Source organism: Alexandromys fortis, unplaced genomic scaffold (genome assembly GCF_014885135.2).
Source record: "Alexandromys fortis isolate MF-2015 unplaced genomic scaffold, M_Fortis_MF-2015_v1.1 scaffold_18, whole genome shotgun sequence".
Classification (NCBI taxonomy): Eukaryota; Metazoa; Chordata; class Mammalia; order Rodentia; family Cricetidae; genus Alexandromys; species Alexandromys fortis.
Genome location: NW_026067897.1, coordinates 12,929,311 through 12,948,635, shown reverse-complemented (window position 1 = coordinate 12,948,635; position 19,325 = coordinate 12,929,311). Strand labels below are relative to the sequence as shown.

General features: G+C 37.9%; 1 protein-coding gene across 2 annotated transcripts in view; it reads left to right on the top strand.

Moving 5' to 3' along the window:
- Window positions 1–19,325, top strand: part of Sntg1 (syntrophin gamma 1) — a 348,433-nt gene that overhangs the window by 174,544 nt on the left and 154,564 nt on the right. For both annotated transcript variants that reach the window (XM_050163780.1, XM_050163772.1), the window contains one exon: window positions 13,133–13,186. In XM_050163780.1, coding sequence (XP_050019737.1) covers window positions 13,160–13,186 — 27 coding nt within the window. In that variant the 5' untranslated portion in view covers window positions 13,133–13,159. The remainder of the gene's footprint in view (window positions 1–13,132; window positions 13,187–19,325) is intronic.

The following is a 19,325-nucleotide window of genomic DNA, read 5'->3' as shown; positions in this document are numbered from 1 at the left end:
AATGAATCATAAATATATCAAGAGTGCAAGTTAACATCCACAAATGAGAAAACTCATGCAAACTTTATCTGGGTTACCTCACTTAAATTGATAGTTTTAGGCATACCTATTTACTTGTATCCATAATTGCTAAATAATATCCTGTTGTACAAACTCATCATATTTTTATTATCAGCTGATGAACAGCTAGGCTGATTTAATTCCCTGGATATTGTGAATAGAGAATCAATGAACACAAATTAGGAAGTATTTCTATTATGGGGTATTATCATTTTTTATATATACTCAAATTGCTATAGCCTGCTAATATTGTATATCTATTTTTGTTTTTTTTTATAAGGAACATTTGCAGGATTTCCACAGTGGTTTTTACCAGTTTTTACTCTCACCAGCAGTTATAGGCCTTCTCATTTCCCAACATCCACATCAATTCTTTGTCTCTCTCTCTCTCTTTCTCTCTCTCTCTCTTTCTTCCCTTGCTTGCTTGCTTGATTTTAAATTTGAGCTAATCAGACCAGGATAAAATGAAAACTCAGGAGAGTTTAATTTGCATTTTTTTAATTGCTAAGAATCCTGAACAGTTTAAAAAGGTTTCCCATCCATTTGCATTTCATCTTTTGGGAACTCAGCTAAGTTCTATCCCCTATTTTAAAAGTAAACTTCAAAAATTATTCAAACTGGGTGTTGAATCTAATGACATTGAATGTAAAAAATAATGGCACACACACACACACACACAAATCCACAAAACAAAGACTTACCTGTTTGAAAAGATTAACATTATCAAAAACCTGTGGCATCATTAATTAAAATACAGAGAGAAAATCTTGGCTTAATGATCAATGTCTTTGATCCCAGCACTTGGGGGTAGAGGCAGATAGATTTCTGTGATTTGGAGGTCAACCTGGTCTTCAGAGTGACTTTTGGGACAGCAAGAGCTATATACAGAGACCCTGTCTCATAAAACAAAATAAAAAGAACTCAAGAAACTTGACATCAAAAGAATAAATAATTCAATAAAAAATGGGTATGGACCTAAATAGAGAATTCTCAACAGACAAATCTCAAGTGGTTGAAAGACACTTAAGGAAATGCTAAACATCCTTAACTGTCAGGAAAATGCAAATTCCATCTTACATATACCATAATGATCAAGATAAGAAAACATTAATGACAGCTTATGCTGGAGAGGATGTAGGGTAAGAGGAACAATCCTTCATTGCTGGTGGGAGTGCAAACTTGTATAGTCACTTTAGAAATCAGTATGGTGATTTTTCAGAAAATTAGGAAACAATCTACCTCAAGACCCATCAGTACTACTTTTGGGTATACACCCAAAAGATGCTCAATCATACCACAAGGACATGTGCCCAACCAAGTTCATAGCATCATTATTTGTAAGAGCCAGAATCTGAAAACAATGTAGATGCCCTTCAATCAGAGAATAGATAAAGAAAATGTGGTACATTTATATACTGGACTACTACACAGTGGTAAAAAAAAATGACATCTTAAAATTTGCAGGCAAATGGATGGATCTAGAAAGAACCATATTGAGTGAGGTAACCCAGACCCAGAAATACAAATACAGTATGTACTCACTCATAAGTGGCTTTTAGACATAAAGCAAAGAAAAACGAGTCTAAAGTCCACAACCCCAGAGAACCTAGACAACAAAGAGAACCCTAAGAGAGACATACACGGATCTACATAGGTAGGAGAAAAAGACAATATTACCTGAGTAAATTGGGAGCATAAGGGTCATGGGAATGGGAGGAAGGGGAGAGGGTAGAAAGGGAGGGCAGCAGAGAAAAAATGTATGGCTAAACAAAAACAATAAAAAATGAGAGAAAATATCTAAATTGATAAAATTAGAGATTAAGGAGAGATGTTATAATAGACACTGAGGAAACTCATAGATTCATAAACATCATATTTTCATCATTATAAGTACATTATTATAGAGATGAATACTTTGAATATGTATGGATCTTGGTCTATTGATACAAATTTAAAGTCAGTTTTGTTATATGTATATTTCTGCTCTTGATTAAGATAATGTGTTTTTGCAGCTCATTTAAAAATTTAATGTACAATTAAGAAATACAGGCTGATAGATAGTTATCTATAATAGTTGAGCTTGTAGTCCTGTTAGTACAGAGTCTAGATGTATAGAGATATATTTTAGATAGGTAGGTATTCTTCAAACCTTTCAGAGACTAACAGAATATGGCATTTAAGTTGTTTTAAGAACTTAGGACTTTTCATGACAGAGATGTCTCACTTCTTGGACAATCACCCAAAGTTACTCTGTAGCATTGGGGCATCCATCTTCAGCCTACAGGCACTTAGTATTAACAGACTTTTCCATGAAGCAGGAAATTTCAAAGACAGTTCCACCTATATTGGCAGTTTGTCAGTCACTTTCTTCTGTGTCCTGCACAACAGCTGACAGACTCATGAAGCAGGAACCCTGAAGGACTGCCTCATTTTCAGGCAAGTTCAGCAGTCACTTTTCTGTGGGTCCTGCACGTGCAATCATACAGCATAAATAACATCAAGCAGTTCAAGCAAGACCAGTTTCCTGCCCAAGTGGCAAGTAAACTCCATAAGGAGCCTCTTCAATGCCCATCTTCCTCTTGGTGCTGCCAGAATAGATGTGACTCATTGTCATATTTCACCAAACTTGAAAATGTAAAAGAGATACCCAATATATATGGCTTACCAACGCTGCTACACGATGATGAAACAAGTATTTACATAGACATATAACAACCAATGAACATATAAAAACAGTAACTTAAAAAAAATCTTCCAGCTAAAAGTTGCATAGCAACGTAGGCATTCAACTTAGAAATATAGCAGATATTGAAAGAATTAAACAAATTCTCCTCAAATAATTCAATATATTGTGAGAGGATACATTAGTTCCAATTTGTTTTTATGAATATAGTACCACACTGATACAAAAATCATACAGTGATTCTGTAATGAAAGAAAAAAAAAGAAATAAAATAATTTATAGGAGAGAACTTTTTTTTTCTGTCCTCTCTCTGTTTTGTAACTTCCTTTTTTTTTTCTAAGATGGATGGAATGGAATACCAGATGATAAAACCATCACAGTATTGACTGATGTACATACAAGCTCACAAACTCAGCAATGGCACATCAATAACAAGCATAAATTAAGGTAATTGGTGTGAGAAATCCATTCTTAACTGTAGCCTGCCATTGTTATTGATGTTCTCTGATTGAATATGAAAGCCAGATATAAATATCTGTGTGGAAAACGCTAGCAAACACTTTCTCATGTATTCTGTGGAAAATGCTATAAAAATCTCTCCAGTATATTCCTGAGAGAAACCAAATTGTGAGGCTCTAGTACCAAATTTTACAAAATACAGTCTTCTCCAAATCCTCATATATGTTTTCTTTTTGCTTATCCAGTCTGAACACCATGCATTTTGTCAGTGGTTGAGGTAAAGGGGATTCTTTGCCCAAAGGCCAGTTTTGCTAAGAAGAAAACAAGCTCCAAGTGGAGTGTCTTCAGTGCCCAATATTCTCTTAGGAACAGATCAATACCGCCAGGAGAAATCATGTCTCATGTCAATAGAATCCTAAGTTATTTAAATGACATATTTTACAGTTTTTTGAAGTGGTTGAAGATATATATCTATGTGGAATGCAATCTCTCTGCATCTAAAGAAGCTGATTAGTCTAACTATAAGCATGACATACATGAATGACTATTGATCTATAATTTTTAGTAGCTATATAGCTTAAAGATTAAAGCTTCATTGGGGATGATCTATCAGGAACTCAACAAGGCCAGCTGGACTGGGTCTGAAAAAGCATGGGATAAAACCGGACTCGCTGAACATAGCGGACAATGAGGACTGCTGAGAAGTCAAGAACAATGACACTGGGTTTTGATCCTACTGCACGTACTGGCTTTGTTGGAGCCTAGGCTGTTTGGATGTTCACCTTACTAGACCTGGAAGGAGGTGGGAGGTCCTTGGACTTCCCACAAGGCAGGGAACCCAGACTGCTCTTTGGGCTGATGAGGGAGGGGGACTTGATTGGCGGAGGGGGAGGGTTATGGGAGTTGGTGGAGGGGAGGAGGCAGAAATCTTTAATAAATGAATAAATTAAAAAAAGAAAATATTCCTAACCCCCCCATTGTTTGCAGACTCCACTGATCTCAAATTCCCTCTACATACCCTGCTTCCCACAAAAAAAGATTAAAGCTTCATATTAAAATATTAAACAGTCCTTAAGCAAATATGCCACAACATATAAGTATCATGATCAGAGGTAGAAATGTATAGTGCAATATGATAAATATATCCCAAATTTGCATTAATATTCAAAATATCTTAAGCAGAGGTAGAAATATGCATGCCTACAATATGACAAAATTACTTTGTGTAGGTTTATAAATATTGTAAACAGAAACAGGAGCATATTCAATACAACAAATATAACTTGAATTTATATCAATATACTGTTAAAAATATTTTCTAAAAGAGCCAGTGAAAAGAATTCCAGTCAGACCAGATTAAGCCAAATTAAATGCCCAAGTTTAATATATGGCTGACTCCCGGGTGGCTGGGAGCATGTCAGGGGGAAGACAGAGGGAGCATATACACAAACCCAAAACCATGTGTTCCTTCTCTGGGTGGCTACCTAAATACCCTGTGGATGGGGTTAGTGCTTGGCAGGCTGGGAGTTGGAGTCTGGACCAACATATACAAGAATCTACACCAGTGTAAACTGTCTATAAATAATAGCTTACAAGTATTCTCACTATAATTCACTATTATAATTAGTGTGAGTAAACTCACACTAATATACCTATTATCCCATCCAATCCATTTTTTTTTTCAGTATCTTAAAGGCTATTGACTGAAGGAGTTCCCACAGCATATTGAATGCCTGCAGGTAAAAGTCCCACAGTCCTTCTAAGAAAGATAAGAAAGAATATGCCTAATCATGGAAGGGGAACATATGTGTATGTCTGGGTGGAAATCAGAGTACACCTCATGCATGTTGTGCTACTGAACGATGACCATGGGTCACAGGATGGTAAACCTTGCATCATCTCTGAGATACTGCTTCAGCTGGGAAAGCTAGCTGGGAAACTTGCACCCTAGAATGTCAGCTACTATATATAATAGACAAACTGTAATGTTTGAGCCATCTTCATTTCTACCATTTTTCATGTATTATTTCATTACTTAGTTATTTTAATAGAATTATATGTATTCCAGGCTGACCTCCATATCACTCACTGTGCAACTTTGGTTGGCCTTGAAATCTTAGTCCTTCTGTCTCCATCCTTGTAGTACTTATAACAAAGACTGGCTTACATGGTGCCAGAGATTCAACCAGGTTTATTTTGATTTATTTTATGTCAAAGATATTTTAAGATACTTTTTGTTTTGCTTAGTTTTCCAGTTTTCCATTAGAAAAGTTATATCCTACAAAGAATATTGTGTATTTCTGGGTTTTGGCGTGGCCTTTTGTGCTTTGTTGTTGCTAAAGACAGGGAGACACAGCATTTCTGCAAACATGTATGCAGAGTTTCTTTCTACCTGATGTGCTTCATCACTAAGAGAAATGGCAACCCGAACACTGTTTCTCTCTCTGGGGCTTTCTCTCCACCTACCAGCTCCTGAATAGCCACTCTGAAGCTTAATATTAATTACAAACTGTTTGGCCTTTTACCTTAGGCTTATTATTTAGCCCTCACAACTTATATTAACCCATTTCTATTATTCTATATTTTACCACGAAGTTCATGCCTTGTCATCTCACATCTTGCTTCCCCTGCAGCTGATTGCATCTCCCTGACTTCTCTGGATCTTTGCTTGGATTTTTCCACCTGACTCTATTCTGCTGTCTCTTGGCCAAATCAGCTTCTTTATAAAACAATGGTAATAAAACATATTCACAGTATACAGAAGGGCAGCCCACACCACGTTTCTTACTCTTGGTGTTGGAGTTAGTTGAACTTCTCTCACTTTAGTTTACCAATAAAGTCTAATTGAATACTCAGAAAATGTCGATCCAAAAAACAACTCTAAAGATCTTACTTATAAACACATAGTAAATCTCACAGTGCTCAGAGGTTTTACATTACTTAGGGCAAACAACTCCTGCTCACCTTAACTAAGGCAGTGCAGATGTGCAGGGACATTTCAGTGTTTTATTATTTCAGGAATGCCGAGCTCATTGAAGTCAAGAACAGCCAGGATATTGTACTTGAAACTGTTACATAGTGTGAATTGTGATCAGGGTTAAGAAACTGGCATGTGTTCATGTTGTACCACGACCTTCTGCAGGAAAAGCTCAAGAGCAAACTCAGCCACTCATGTTTTTTGTGTGAGTCTGACTTTTGTTGAATAAGACACTGAGGACAGAAACCACTTTAAAAAAAATTTTTTTTTCTCAAAACTAAGGCTCTCATGTCAGAAAGATGTGTCTTCCTGGGCAGATCCAATGTAGAGATAATCTGCGTTCTCTGTAGACCTCTTGATATAGTCATTGCTTTTTCTTTATTAGCTATTTCTAAAGCAAGCCTTGGTTTGTGTTTCCTTAAACAAATTCTTAAAATTTATAGACATTTCACCATGCCTGCTGGAAACAGCCAGAGACCCATATTTTATCCATATTTTTTTTATCAAGTCTGAAAACTAAGGCACAGGTAAGCTAGCTTTAAATTTAATATATAAAAATATTTGCAATTCCCTTACCATCACATCTTATATGGAAGACTCTGTAAGATATTAGTAACAATATTTTTTCCTCTTTATTTCTTTTCTTTTTTTGGCAAGTTTTGGGGCACTTGGGGGAAAGGATCTTATTTCCATGTATTGTATCAGTACTGAGACTTGTCTATTGTTCAAAAAGTAATTATCTAGGAATAAATGGTTTACCTTGTCTTGCAGACTAGTAGTGACTTTCAGGCAAAATTTGCAAACTGGGCAATAATGTGACCCTCTTCCATTGTAGTTACCAACTTTGTCTAACTGAGAAGACAGCATATTGGCTTGACACAGCCATGGATTTTCTCACAGTTTCAACATACTCCCCTGGCTGTGCAGGTCTGAGAAGTTTAGGGCTGCAATCAGTCTCCTACCAAGGGCACATAGTCATGTCAGAATTCTTTTAATCATGAGGTTTACTACTTCATTTTGTCCTGGGACTCTAAAAATCTCCATAATCTTTTGCATCAACTACTGCAGAAAAGAAATTTAGTGCTCAAATATTTCACATTTGCTTAAGAATCAACTGGGAGGAGTAAAATAAGCCTGCGAGACTCTTGTGCTGTACGATGAAGGATGCTAATAGGTTCACATTTTGTCTTAATTGGCACAGGAGTAAACTTAGTTTCATCAGTGAGGAAACTTCTGACTATTTGCCTGGAGTGAATTAGGCCTCTAAACATAATTGGATGATGGATTCTTCATAGTGCTGAGATCCGTTTTACCACTACATGCAACCTTGTCACAGTTCGTCTTGCCTCTCTTGTCTTTTCTTCCGTCAAATGTACTCCACCCTTTTGGGGCTTTTTGTCTCCTGGTATTTTCAGAATATTGTAGCTGTCCCATTTCCTCATCCTCCTATAGCCTTCACCTGAGGGTTGTTTTCTCTCTCATGTTTGGGTCAGGTTTATTACCAGAGAGATTCCAATCTAGTACTTGCTCAGTTTGCTCTTTTGTTTTAAAGGCAGGATTTCCTTATATAAACTAGGCTGGCATTAAACACACCATCGTCTTGACTCACCTCTCAAGTGATGGCAGTGTGGGGGTTCACCACTAATACAAGCAGCTAATTTGACATATTGATAGGGCTGCCTAGAGTCATCGCTAGCCGAACTACTTCACTGAGCTTTCATGGGAATACCTGATACTGAAGCTCAAAGAAACCCAGGCCTGAGAATCACTGTTAGGGTCCTGGTGCAGAAAGAGGAGTCTAATATGTATAGGAAGGAATGTTCATGTGGTCTGGACTAGTGATTTATATGCATAGAAAATGTTCAGTTTCACTGAGACAGTGGAAGGTGATATGCTGAAATAATTGCTCTATCATTTTAGAAACTAGATGAATCTTAAAGGGCAGGCATTTCTTTCTGCAGTTTTTGGGGCTGAGGGGTCTAAGTAAGATACCTGGAATTTGGAGAGGGTCTACTTGCTGCATAGAAGGTGGGAAGAGGAAAAGAGATGGTCTTTCTAAGTTCAACACTTTTAAAAAATTACCTAATTCTACTCTTGATGGGAGGCAACCTCTAAATCTTTCCTTGAATGCCATTGCATACGCCAAAAAATTTTAAGACCAAAATGCTCTTGAATCTGTTGCTTAATCCTAATGTAACTCAGTGGAAGTCACTAAGATAATCTGTGTTCAGTACCGTACTGGGGTTTATTCTGACAAATTTAATGTCAATTAGGGACAATATGAGCTGGCTCTGGCTCTGCTTCTTGTATCATCGTAAGCATCGGGGAGGAGCTTCATGCTGTACTGCACTTGAAGTTGCTGCTAAGACCAGTCACATGACCTTTCTTCTTTCTCTTTTTCTTCTGCTGTTCTCTCAACTGCTGGGTTTCACCATTTGGCATTATCTCAGAGCAACACCCTCTTGCTACTGTCTCTTGTCAGATGTTCTCTAAGCCCGAGTGTCCGTACCTTTAATCTGTGTTCCTCAACCAGAATTTATCTATGGGGCACTGTCTCGGCCCCCAAACATTCCAGTCCCTCATTGGGTGGGATTTAAGTTATTGAGTATGTATATATTTCCAGAGACAGGATTTTGAGAAAGGCTTCATTGTGTCCTGGAGGTAATAGTAATTCTCAGAGCACCATGCACAATCATTTTTGAAAGTCAGTACAAAATTACATTCTGAAGTCAGTAGAGTTCCCTTGGCATTTCTCCTCGCATGACCAAGCTGGGTAGAGTGCCTAATACATTAACATCGCTTTTCTGGGTAGTCAGAATGGACTAAAATGGAAATCAATGCCCAGTGATCCTGAAACTGATCCTATGCTGTCATCTATTATCTTCCTCCAGACTCCCATCTGTCCGTATCCCAGAACAGCTTTCCTTTGTCACACAGATTAGTTCCTGGAGAATAGAAAGTCATTTTAACTTAGGTAGCTTAGAAATGAAGACACAATACTAGTAAGAAATAAGGAAAATGATGAACTACAGAGTCCAGTGTAAATAACTGACAGGCTTGCTGTGGGATCCCCCTCTGTATGCTGTGAATAGCATTGGTTAATAAAGAAACTGTCATAGGCCTGTGATAGGGTAGAGTAGAGCTAGGTGGGGAAAACTAAACTGAATGCTGGGAGAAAGGAGGCGGAGTCAGGGAGAAGCCATGGAGTTGCCACCAGAGACAACATGCTGGAACCTTGCTAGTAGGCCACGAACCTCATGGTTGTTGGACCCTTGTGTCCAATCACCGAGGAGGAGTCACCCCAAGAGACCATCTCTCATGTCACAGCTGATGTAAAAGCATGAGGATTTTATTAATTCTGTCATGACAGGGTCTTCCAGCAGTCGGGAGGCTAAAAGACATCTGAGGGTCACTATGCCTCTTTCCCAGGGGCTGAGTCAAAACATCAGTAACTCAGTCAACACCTAAGGGTTATCTTGCCCCTATTCAGGGAGATGGAAAGTTCCCAACATCTCAGTACGTGCATGCATAGCTGTTATGTCCTTGTTTCCCAGGGGAGCAGGGGAAGTACTGAGAGTTGTTAGAAATGGCTTCAGAATTCTCTTACAGTTCTACATTGTAAAATATAAAATAATGGAAATGGGTTAAATTAAGATGTAAAAGCTAGCCAATAAGAAGTTAGAGCTAATAGGTCAAGCAGTGATTTAATTAATAGAGTTTCTGTGTGGTTATTTCAGGAGTCTGGGTGGCCAGGAAACAAATAAGTGGCCTCCTACTATAAACTGGTGCTCCAATGAGGTCTACTGTATCCATGTAAAACCTGAGAAAGCTTATCAAGGAACCCTAGACACACACAAAAAGGCAAAGTTTAGCCACACTTTTTTTTTCCCCAGCTGGCAGGATACTGCAGCTCCTTTAAGAGAGGTCGTCCTCATTTAGCAGTAGTAGCTAAAACAAAACAAAACAAAACCATGCGGGTTTCAAATGATGGCTCCCTGGGCCATGTTGCCAGTGTGAACTCTGGCTCTTACAGGAGGCCAAACACTTGAATGGTGTTTGTGGGCCTGGTGCTTGTGTGCTCACTTGGGGTCTGAAACAAAGTAGCTGAGACCATGCCCATGGCTCAGTGCTTCCTTCCTGCCTGGGCAGGCAGCGGAATCAGGTCTATTAGGCGTGCACAGGCAGGAGAGTGGGGCAGATTTCTGCCGCTGTACACAGAGATATTTCCAGGTCGTGCATTGTGCTGCATGGCAGATTTAACTATTGCTTAGATAAAAAGGGTGTATGTGCTTCATGCTCCTTCTCAGAGTTAAAGTGGTGAGCACGGCTCCTACCTGGCTGTCCCAGAGCTGGTGGTAATGGACGTCTGCCATTTTGAAAAGCAGAGAGAAGGTGGAGCCAGCACCCAGGGTCACTGCAAGCAAGCTGCTTACCAGGACCCCTTGGCCAGATCCTTCACCTGCTGCATGGGTGAGGGGCAGAGGGGGAGGACATATTTCCCTCCCTCGTGCCACCACAGATGCTTTACTATTTTAAGAACTAATAAAATAAAATACTATTATGTAATCTCAAAAACAAACAAACAAACTCATTGAACTATCAAGGTGTATAAACACATTGCTCCATTCCATTCAGTGCTGGGTACATCAGAACCTCCCTGCCTTCTTTTTTGCAGAATGGCTTTTACACTCTTCCTTTTGCTTTTTCTAACCAAAGCTGTCAGCCAGTTCTTTTGGATGGGTGGGTCCACAAGCATCATTTTCCAAAATAGGCATATCTTTGATTCTTCACCTGCCTGTCTGTTTGAGTCCACTAACTTCAATGATGAAATCTATTTCCACTTCCACACAACCCCATGGAGATTTATTTTCATAGTAAGCTTTCAGTTGCATTCCTCTGAAATATGTTGATGAATAAAGCAGCTTTATGCATGAGACCCCATTTTTATTAAATAATTTTCTTACTTCGTTGTGTATTTCATAGTTGTGTTGATCATATTTGCCCACCATCCCCTGACCCTTCCCAGATCACTACTCCTCTTCAGTTTTAAGTTCCTGCAAAACATTACTGACTTGTGCTGCCCAAACATTCTTGGATATGTGAACTGCTGCTGGATCATGGTCGACTATCATAGGTTATACTCCTAGAGAAAACTAAATCTCTCTCTCCCAATGGCTATCAACTGCCAATAGCTTCACCACTATGTTTCAGCATCTTCAGCACAGAAAGGTACTCTGCACACTATCAAAAAAGAAATGTAAACACCAAGCTAGCTTTAAATCTTCATCTACAATGATGTCCTTACTGAAAATTATGCTAGGGCTATGGTGGCACAACACTTGTGGAAGTAACTTTCTGATAACTGATTATACATACCCATGAGATAAGAACCATACTTAACATTGCTTGGGTGATGAAGAACCAGAGACCCAGGGCAATACCAAATATTATTTGTCTAAAACTGGGAAAAAAATGAAGTGATTAAGTGATTCCTATGGTATTATCTTATACTCACAGGTTAGTGCTTTTTTCTCATATGATCAGAGAAGTTTCCTCCTGCAGCATATGGGCATGTGGGTAGAAATATAGAGACATTATACATAGAGTTAGAGACTTTGGGATACCCAGCCATAAATCTGATGTCTCCATCAAATACCTACCCTCAGAGTTCAGGGAATGCCACAGAAGAGGAAGTGGCAAGATTATATTCTTCAGAGGGGAAGGAGGGTATCAAGAAAACAAGACCCTCTAAATTGCTGTTTCTCATCCTTTGTAATGCTTTTGCACCTCAATAAATTCTTCAGGTTATGATGACCCACAACCATAAAACTATTTCCATTGCTACTTTGTAACTGTAATTTTTAATGTCTAATGATTTCTTATTGTTTTAGTATAGGACAAACTATCTTCTTTTATTTTAGTAAAATAAAATTAGGTTTACATCCACAAAACATATTCTGTATACTTTATATGTCACATAAAATACCTAGGTCTGTTTATTTATTTATTTTTTATTTATTTTTACTGGATAATTGCAAATTTCAATTCTGTGGAAGCCAAGCAATCATGAGAGTGAAGGCTCTTCTCACACTGTTTTTCTGCACTTGCTTGATCAAGCGTTCCTTGATCTCACACAACACATTGTGACACAGGAGGAAGAGTTTTACTCCTTCAAAGACAGTAATTTTTAAGTAGTGGAGTGTTTTCTATTTTGAAGACTAAGCATTTTTCTCTGAAATTTTCCTTGTGTAATCATTACATTTAGCTGGATACTTTTATTTTATAATATAGAAATGCTTTTCTTTGTAAATGCTTAGTTTTCTTAACTTCAAAATATATTGGAAAGATAATGCTAAAATAAAAATTTTAAAACATTGTATGCATTTAAATCTGTCTTCATCGCATAGTTATACAGTCACCTCTATGTGAAATGTTGAATATTTCTTTTTCAATTGTCTTATTATCATGCAAACTGATGAGTAACTTACTTTATTGCTTAATTTTCTAAATAAAAGTTGAAATTCCAGAGATAATAATTCATGCATGTAACATCTCAGTTACAAAGAGTAAAATTAATTCACCTTTCATTCAAGAAGCAGATGAAAGGCAATGTTTAATTATACCTTTTGAAGTTCTCCCTCTCAAAGACTGAGGTTTCAAAATAAATGGCACAAATGAGGAAGAGCCTGAGAAATGAGCCTAATCACATGGCCGAATATCCTGTAAGAAGACAGGTGGAGGGACCTGGAATTTCTCCATTGCACATGATTGGCAGTTGTTCATACCTCGCCAAAGGTTGAAGCGAACATTTTTAATGTCTCCCTTTCTCTAGGGTTTTGCTTCTTTTAGCTGGCTGTTTATACTTTCCCCACAGCAGTGTTTGGGCTTCTTGTGCTTTGCTCTGTGTTGCCCTCCGTGCTGCCTGTAACAGCTCACTCTTTCTGTCTTTGCAGACCACATCCTTCTGAGTGCCACAGCACATGGATTTCAGAACTACCTGTGAGGAGGTAAAGTCAGAAAAATTTCTGCCTGTTGCAAATTTTAATCAGAAAACACTTGACCAGACTCTATAAACATGAAACTTTTCCCAGGGAAAAGACTCATTAACACCAGAATACATTTTGTTTATTTATTTATTTTAAATTGTTTTTATTGACCAATATAGTTTTCTCCCCTCCCCTTCCTTCCTCTCCTCTCCTCTCCTCTCCTCTCCTCTCCTCTCCTCTCCTCTCCTCTCCTCTCCTCTCCTCTCCTCTCCTCTCCTCTCCTCTCCTCTCCTCTCCTTTCCTCTCCTCTCCTCTCCTCTCCCCTTCTATCCTCTCCTATGCTCCAAATTTACTCAGGAGATTTTGTCTTTTTCTACTTACATTTAGATCCATTTATGTCTATCTTAGGGTCCTCTTGTTGTCTAGGTTTGTCTGGGATTGTGAATTGTAGGCTGGTTTTTTCTCTGTGCTTTGTCTAAAAGACACTTATGAGTGAATAAATATGATATTTGTCTTTCTGAGTCTGGGTTATCTCACTACATATGATATTTTCTAGATTCATCCATTTGCCTGCAATTTTCAAGATGTCATTATTTTTTTTTTCACTGTGTAAAAAATACGTTATGTAAATGTACCACATTTTCTTTATCCATTCTTCAGTCAAGGAGCATTTAGGTAGTTTCCAGGTTCTGGCTATGACAAATAATACTGCTATGAACATAGTTGAGTACATGTCTTTGTGGTATAATTGAACCTCCTTTGGGTACATACCCAAAAGTGGTATTGCTGGGTCCTGAGTTATGTTGTTTTCCAATTATCTGAGAAATTACCATACTGATATCCAAAGTGACTGTACCACTTTGTACTCCCATCACCAATGAAGGTGTAATAAAGCATATCAACATGTAGAAGAATGAAAATAAATCCATATCTATTAATGTACACAAAATTCAAGTCCAAATGAATCAAACACCTTAACATAAAACCACCACACCGAACCTCATAGAAAAGAGATACCTTCAATGCCTGAATTCTCTCCTACTCTTGTATTCTGTTTGTGAAGCTTATCTCAGTAGTTCCTGTTTGAAATAATTTTTTCCATAATTCACTTTATTGATTCTTTTTCCTTTTCCATATCATGAACAGTTTTATTCATTTCCTTTAACTGTTTGTGATTTTCTGGATTTCTTTAAGGGGCTTACTCATTTCATCTTTAAGGACCTCTTCAGAGAGGCAGTTTTAAAATCTTTTTCTCATACTTTAGCTATGTTGGAATATTCAGGGTGTGCTAGATAAAATGGAAATATATTGCCCTGTCTCTTATTGATTGTGTTTCTATGCTGGCATCTTGGCTTCTGGTATTAAGTTGATTATAGGTCTAGGTGCTGATTTCTGGATTTGTCTTTTTTTGGTGGCTGTTTTGTTCCCTGGTGTCTGTTTTCTCTCTTGATTTTCAGAAAGTGTGATTGATACCTGTGTGCCGTCTAGTAGGAAATTATCTTTGGATTTGATCTCATTGAGGGCACTGGTTGATCTAAGTAAAACCCAGTTCTGGGTAATGGGAGCTGATAATCAGGAATGGTGATATGTTAGGGGGCCTGACGGGGTTCACAGGAGGTAGGAGAGCAGAGTGTTCAACCCAGATGTGCTTATTCAGTCTCTTTTGAATGGGGGAAGTGGAAAGAAGTCATCCCAGAAGGTCTGCTATTGTGTTGTTAATTATAATGGGGGCTTTAATTAGAGGAAAAGGAAACAGATGATCTACAGACAGCCCACCTACTACAGTATCACCTGTGGCCTATGGGTTAGCAAGAGGTTGGGCTAGGATAGAACAAGAGTTGGGGGAGGAAGGTTAGGAGTGGATGCACAAAAAATCTGGTGGTGGGGACCGCAGCTGGTGCCCTGCTCTAGAGCTAAGGATGAGAGTGGGGCATTTGATTAGGAGGGGAAGGAGGATGGGTGAATGCCTTAAATTGGTTACCTGTTTCAATGGTTTGCTTTTCATGTGTGTTTCCAGTGACTTCTGGTGTCGGAGGGTGGGATAACTGGATGAGATGGGGAAAGAAAGATGAGAGGGGAAAATCTCTGTGATTCATTGAAAATGAGTGCAGCAAGGAGAAGGAGAGTGTCTGAAAGTTTCTACTACAGACAGGGAAATGAGACTGAGGAGGTTGGATCTGGAGGAGGAGGAGAGGTTTGGATCTGCTGTCATGCTCTCTATGATTAATTGCTAATTTGTACCTTATCTCATTTAGATAGATGTTCATTCCTGCTTTTTTATTGTTGTTTATTTTTACCTTTTCCTGCTTGTTCTATTGTTTGTGTTCATGCTATTTATTTTTAGTTGTAGAGTTGAGGGTTTCTTTTTTTTTTTTTTTTTGCCTTTTCCTGTCGGTTGTGCTATGTTTGTTCACATCTGTCAGAGTGGGTGATGTCATGATAAGCGTGTGATATTCTCTGCAGAGACTGGTCCTTGAGAGCTGTGTTACAGTTTAGGATGAATGAACCGCTTGTTCATCCCGGCCTTCTGGCTAGCTGAGCCCCGAAATAACCACACAGAAATTGTATTCATTAAAACACTGCTTGGCCCATTAGCTCTAACTTCTTATTAGCTAACTCTTATATTAATTTAATCCATTTCTATTAATCTGTATATCGCCATGTGGCTCTGGCTTACAGGGAAAATTCCCAGTGTCTGTCTCTGGTGGCTCAATAGCTTCTTCCTAACTCTGACTTCTTTTTCCCAGTATGCCATTTAGTTTTCCCTGCCTACCTAAGTTCTGCCCTATCAACAGGTTAAGGCAGTTTCTTTATTCATTAACCAATGAAAGCAACACATAGACAGAAGGACCTCCCTCACCATTTCCACTTTTCTGTTTAAACAAAAAGGGAGGCTTTAACTTTAACATAGTAAAATTCCATAGAACAAAACAAGTATCAAGCAAGAATCACAGTTACAATATTTCTATTTACTTTATCTTTTATCATAACTAAAGAAAACTATAACTATCTATTTTTTTGGTATAAACCAAGGAGTTGTATTGATGGATCTATCTATGGTAGATCTGTTTTTATATTGTGGAAGCTACTCCACACTGATTATCATAGTGGCTGAACCAAGGAATTGGAGCAAACAGTACTACTACACAGCTATAAAGCCTGTGATCACAACAATGATTAGCTTAGCAAGATATCCCTAATGGTATAATAGACTGCTTATTTTGTCATCAGCTACCTAATTGAATAAAAAGCTTGCTTGATAAAAGAAAATTCTTGTCTTTTACCTAGCTAATTGCTCACAGCTGGAGTCATTGTAGGTGCTAAGTATCTACTAAAGCAATTTTCCTAAACTTATGTAGTTTTGAATTATATTTTAAATATTTCTTAACCCCCCAATACATGTATTTTCAGTCCACATCAAAGGAAAAATTAAATAACGAAAAGAAAACAGGGGAATGCATCCATGAACTCTCAAGAATATAGTTGTCTGAACAGACCAACAAAATATGACCACACCACTTGTCATGTCAGCTGTCTTAGTCAGGGTTTCTACTGCTTCAGTAAAACACCATGACCAAAAATAAGTTGGGAAGGAAAGGATTATTTCCTTACGTTTCCACATTGTCGTCCATCATTGAAGGAAGTCAGGATGGGAATTCAAACAGCGTAGAAACTGGGAGGCAGGAGCTGATGCAGAGACCATAGAGGAGTATTGCCTACATACAGAGTTGGTCCTATGGCTTGTTCAGTCTACTTTGTTTTACAATCAGGGTCAACAGCCTAGAAATCAAACCACTCAAAATTGCCTAGTCCCTTCCCAATAAATCAATAATTAAGAAAATGCCTTTAAGCCAAATTTTATGAGGGAATTTCCCCAATTGAGATTTCATCCTTTCCGATAACTCTAGATTGTATGTCAAGTTATCATAATACTAGTCAGCCCATCAATAAGGTCTCATCCCTAAGAGAATAACTAGAGGTGGTCAATGGCTTTTGAGAGAGAGAGAATCAATTACTTCCGTGGGTGAGCTCACACATAGGTTGCCCAGCCCTAAATGGTTAGGTCTGAACACATACAGCATGAGTGATGCTAATTAAATTCAATAGCTTTTATATGCAGAAGAGATAATGAATTTCAAAAGAAGTTGGGCAGAAATGAGGCAAGGTAGGGTTGGAAGTAGTTTAGATACAGTGCTCACGTATGACACTGAAACATAAAATCTTAAATGTAAATAAATTTAGCTAAGTGTGGTGGTGTATACTTGTATTATTACCACTCTGAAATTATGGGCAGGTGGATGTCTAAATCTGAGGCCAACAAATTCACAATAGATTCCAGGACATCCAGGGTTATACAGGGAAACCTTGTTTTGAAAAAAAAAAAAAGCAAAAATTAGAAAACAAATTGCTTAACCTCTCACAGCAAGCTATGCAGTGGGAGAAGATCTTTACGAATTACACAGATGATAGGTGGCGAGTATCTAAAATATATAAACAACAACAACAAAACAACTGGACATAAAGAAAACAAAACCCAATTAAACAATGGGGTACAGAAGTAAACCCAGAGTTCTCAGAAGATGAAGCACAAATGTCTAACAAAGAAGTGGTCAGTGTTCTTAGTTTTCAGAGAATGATAATCAAAACTACTGTGAGATTTTGTCCTATACCAGTCAGAATGACCAAGACCAATAAAACAAATAGCAGCCGAGCTATGGTGGTTCACGCCTTTAATCCCAGCACTTGGAAGGCAGAGGCAGGCGGATCTCTGTGAGTTCGAGACCAGCCTGGTCTACAGAGCTAGTTCCAGGACAGGCTCTAAAGCCACAGAGAAACCCTGCCTCGAAAAAACAAAAACAAAAACAAAAACAAAACAACAACAACAACAACAAAAACAAATAGCAGTTCATGTGACAAGGATATGGGGAAAGGGGATACTTATTCTGTGCTTGTGAGAGTGCAAACTTGCACAGCCACTTTGGAAATCAATGTGACGATTCCTCAGAAAGTAAGGAATAGTTCTACCTTAAGACCCAGCTATATCACTCTTAGGCAAGTGCCCAAAATTATAAATCCTACTTCCTCATCTATGTTAATTGATGCTTTAGTCATAATTGCCAAAAATTGGTAAAAGCCTAGATGTCCATAAAAAGATGAGTGGGGTAATGAAAATGTGGTACATTTACACAGTGGAATACTAACCAGCTCTTAAAGGTGAAATCATGATGTTTGCTGGTAGATTAATGGCTAGCAAAAAATTATCCTGAGTAAGTTAACTCAGAAACAAAAGAGAAATATTAAATGCATTCTCTTATATGTAGATTTTAGTTTTTGAACTATTGATATATGTGTATATCATATATTATATATATAACATATAATACACACATATATATCATATATATTACTACTGTGGTTAGGTAAAAGTATAGAGTAAGAGACTAGCAGGAAATGGATGATTTTTTAAGGAATGGTAGATAGAATATATGAATATATAATTTTGGAGAGAGTGGAGAAGGGGGATAGGAGTATGAGTATAAAATGGAGAAAAAGAGCATAAGAGAAGGAATATGAGCAGTGACATCTAACTCTAAGGGTCATTTGTGGAGTCATATGGAAATCTATGAGCTTCTTAAATTTAAGTTTTTAAATTTTTTTTAATATTTATTTATTTATTCATTTATTCATTTATTTATTTATTTATTTATTTATTTATTTATTTATTTATTTATTTATTTATTATGTATACAATATTCTGTCTGCGTGTATGCCTGCAGGCCTGAAGAGGGCACCGGACCTCATTACAGATGGTCGTGAGCCACCATGTGGTTGCTGGGAATTGAACTCAGGACCTTTGGAAGAGCAGGCGATGCTCTTAACCGCTGAGCCATCTCTCCAGCCCCAAATTTAAGGTTCTCTAAATACATGTATAACTGAAAGAAATATAAATGGAGTCAACAAAGTAATGGCAGAGACAATGCCCCAACTAGGCATCTCACATCTCTGCTTTAAACATACAGCAAACTTGAGAGAAACCAGCTCCTAGACTGCCCAGGATATGAAAGAAGTCCGCAGTGTCAGCATACTAAGACTTTTCTATCTGAGGGTTTGTGGAAAACAGACTCTCATGCACTTTTTCTGATAGATCCTTCTCCGTTCT